The following is a 3,623-nucleotide window of genomic DNA, read 5'->3' as shown; positions in this document are numbered from 1 at the left end:
TCAAAACATAGGTCATGAAATAAAAACTCTAGTTTTTCACGAGAACACATCCACTTAAACCTAGTGACCACCCGCGCACTGGCTCCCCAATCCTTCCTTTGTTTCACCGTCCAAGCCATTCACTCCCCTGGGGGAATGAAAGGTCCCCCACCCGCCTACCCCCCACGAGCTGAATTAACCAAGGAGGCAGAGAGGAGGCTACAAAGCAAGAGTCCTCTCTTCTTCTTGGGAAAAGGGCACTACTGGTTTTGGCAGCAACTCGGCGGAACGGGTGGGGAATCCTCTAACTAGCTAGGGAATTGTGCAGTCCGCTCGAATGCTCCAGCCCCGCCGGGAATAAAAGCATCCCCATCCTCGCGGAGACCCGGAGCGTGGCAACAGCAGCGTCGCCCCGCAGCCCGCAGCCTGGCGCTAAAACAAAGGGCCCCGGGAGGTGTCGGTGCCCAGGGCCCGGGTCCCAAAGCCCGAGGCCGCCCTTACCGTCCCGTCCATCAACCATTTCTGAAACTGGGCCCTGCCCGGGGGTGGGTGCTCTATGTCCTCGGCGCACTGCAGGATGATCCAGTCCACCAGCTTGTTCTCCAGGTCTGCGTCATACTTCTGCTCGATCTTCTCCTGCACCTCGCGGCTTAAGCCGTAGCTCGGGCCCCGGTTCGCCATCTCTGGACCAGGAGAGAAGAAGACCCGCGCGGCATGCACACAATAGCACCGCCGCCGCCCCGGCTCCCTCCGGGCTGGGCTGGGGCTGCCGGACGACCTGGCCCCCAGGCAGCGAGCGGACGGAAAGCCGGGCGTGGTTTAAATCCAGGAGCCTGGGAAGCCAATAGGGTTTCACCTACAAATGGGAAAGCTGCGCGCAGCCGGGCGCCGAGGGCTCTAGAATAAAAGAAGAAAGCCCCCGGCAGGACCAGGGGGCTGGGACCCCGCTCTCAGACCCCTCGCCTTCCCGGGAGAGGAGATGAAGCCAGAGGACTCACAGTCAAGCCTGGACCCAGGGCCGCAGCGAGGGGGTGGGCGGTGTCCTTTCGTCTCCCTTCTCAGTAGCACTTTGCAAAGGCAGGGACCATGAGATCAGAGAGCGCCTGTGGTTAACAGGCAGGGAGGACGGCCGCCTTGACGTTGGGCTGCTGCTGTGGCATCGTGCCTGGAAGAAGTGGACACTGATTTGATTTTCTCAGGGCTGAGGAGGATCAAACAGGGCTGTTGCTAAGAGCGGGGCCCCAAAGCCATCCCCCTCTGGTGTCAGCCAAGCCCGCCCACCCCCCTCTGCCAGCACTCCCCTCCTCCCGGGAGTCTGGCCAATTGTCTACCAGGCCAACGTGCAGCCGCACAATGGGTTGGGGCCCCTGGGAGGGTCCATCTGCAACTGTCCATCTGTCAGGGGTAGGCAAACCACTTTTCCTCGGTCAGAGATGACAATTGTCTAGGGCAGGAGGGGAGGAGCTGAGAGACGCAATCATGACTTTGTTCAGCTCGCAGCCCTGAGATTTCATTCTGAAACTTCCATCCTCATGGGGAATGGTTGCGTCTCCGTTTAATTTATGCACGGAAGGGAGGTGGGTTTTTTTTTTTTCTTTTCACGGCTATTTTAACCAAAAGAAACTCAGTAAGTGCTGTAAAGGAAGCAGAGCTCAAAGGTACCGAGGATTCATTCCATCGAAAGTTTTGATAAAAGGGGGCAAGATTTCATCTATTTCCTTTCCGTTAAAGCCACCAAGGCTCACCGCCATACTGGGAGTCATAACTGTGTGCTTGGCATAAGCACACAAGAGACTAGATTGTAAGCCGCTCACAGGGAAAGGTTGAGTCTCATTGGTCTTGCATGTATGTGAGGCTCTGGGTGCCTTTCATGTCAAGCACACCCAAATAGATGTCCTTTGGTTCATTTCTTCTTCTATTCTAGGGCAATGGGGCTAGTTGGTCGGAGTTCTTCACTCAATAACTATTTCTTGAGTGCTTAAATGTGCCAGGTTCCAGGCTGGATGTTGGAAGTGGGAAGAGGAAAGCAAAACACCTCCGTGTCTCTAAGACAGACTGACTCATGGACCGCGACACAGTTGAGCAAGCTGCTCTAGCACATGGGCTGGTCCTCGGTCCCTGGGGGAAACTCATTAGAAGCTACGTAGGAAATGACTTCTCAAATAATAACGTATTAAGTAAAAAAACCTCCTGCCGGACTGGGGCCTGGACTAATGAAAATTTAATTACTTAGTAAATCTGTGGGTGGTTTGCCTGGAGGCTTGGGAGAGAGAGCAGTAAAAGACAAAGGGTTGTGAAAGATCCAGGAGCTCTGTGTACCATGAGACGCAATCTACGCAACGGCAGTGGGTGTGCTTTTATAATCTATCTATTATCTATCTATCTATCTATCTATCTATCTATCTATCTATCTATCTATCTATCTACATCTTAGGTGGCTGTCATAAGATTAGTGTCAACCTGAGATAAAGGGTATATAGACTCCAACAGAAAGCACTTTACTTTTTCCTTGCCTGAGATGGTTCTAAAAGAGATGGTGCGGTGAACCATAAAGCTGGGAACAATTCCTAAAGGCATACATCTGCCTTCCCCATCAACCCTCCACCCTTTTTTTTTTTTTTGCAGATTGTATTAAGTAAGTCATGTGATTCCCTCCCGTTGTAACAGTCTAGTTGGGGTACTTTCGGTGAATGATTGAGCTCATGGTTCTGGGAAGGACACAGTGGCAAGTAGCACCTGTTAGGTTAGAAGAGGCCACAACTCCAAACAAAGTCTTCAGAGAAGAAACATCTGGGTGGTGAAGGCAGAAACTGCCTGAAGCCAACAGTTACCGAGGGCACTGCTGATTTTTTTTCAACAAGCTTTTTCAGGGCTTATAGGTCTGAGACACAAAAATGAATGAGAAAGGATAACACGGCCGAGTGGCATAGCCAAATATGCAAACAATAAATGCCAGTCCGTCTTCAAGGGAAAAGCAGGCACCAGGCACTTGTCTGGGCACAGTTATACCCAGAGGAGAGCTTCAGGAGGAGGAAAACGGTCTAGAAAGGCAATGATTCTCTGTCTGAACCTCCAAAGATAAGTAGGCGTTGGGCAAGCTGAAGATGTGCCAGGAAAACAGCCGAGACAGTTACGCAGTCTGAGGACGAAGGTGAAGGTAAATGTTTTGTGACACCAGCGTATCGATCTAAAGGGCGGAGCCACGCAGGAAGGAAAGCAAGGCCGAATACCAGGCTGGCCACAGATCCTGGAGAGATGCACTTGTAACAGCGTCTGTGGTTACATTTTTAGGAATTCTGAGACCCAGTTGTTAAACTCAGTTATTTAAACTATGCACCTCACTTTACTACAAAAGTTAAATCCTCAAAATTGATTGCTTCCTAATTCATTTTGCTATACAGTGAACCCTCGTTTATCGAGGTTAATCGGTTCTAGACCCTACCGTGATAAATGAAATTCCGCCAAGTAGGATTCCTTATTTGTAAATCAAGTATTTTCGAAGTTAGAGCATAGAGGACATGAAAAAACACCCTTTAGTCACCATTACACGCGTATTACCCAATTTATTAAACGAAAAAGGGAAAATGCAGTAAAACATTTTGGACGTTACAATTATCATTTATTATTTATTATATTATGAAGTA

General features: G+C 50.3%; 1 protein-coding gene across 1 annotated transcript in view; it reads right to left on the bottom strand.

The window, feature by feature from the left end:
* TAGLN3 (transgelin 3) overlaps positions 1-930 on the bottom strand; it is a 15,430-nt gene extending 14,500 nt beyond the window's left edge. The window contains exon 1 of the mRNA XM_004706394.4: positions 481-930. Coding sequence (XP_004706451.1) covers positions 481-660 — 180 coding nt within the window. The 5' untranslated portion in view covers positions 661-930. The remainder of the gene's footprint in view (positions 1-480) is intronic.
* Between the last annotated feature and the right edge of the window lie 2,693 nt (positions 931-3,623).

The sequence above is a fragment of the Echinops telfairi genome, unplaced genomic scaffold (assembly GCF_000313985.2).
Source record: "Echinops telfairi isolate 266 unplaced genomic scaffold, ASM31398v2 ScPeMD7_6;HRSCAF=24_0, whole genome shotgun sequence".
Classification (NCBI taxonomy): Eukaryota; Metazoa; Chordata; class Mammalia; order Afrosoricida; family Tenrecidae; genus Echinops; species Echinops telfairi.
Note: the sequence above shows the minus strand (reverse complement) of the source record. Positions and strands in the feature narration are given on the sequence as shown.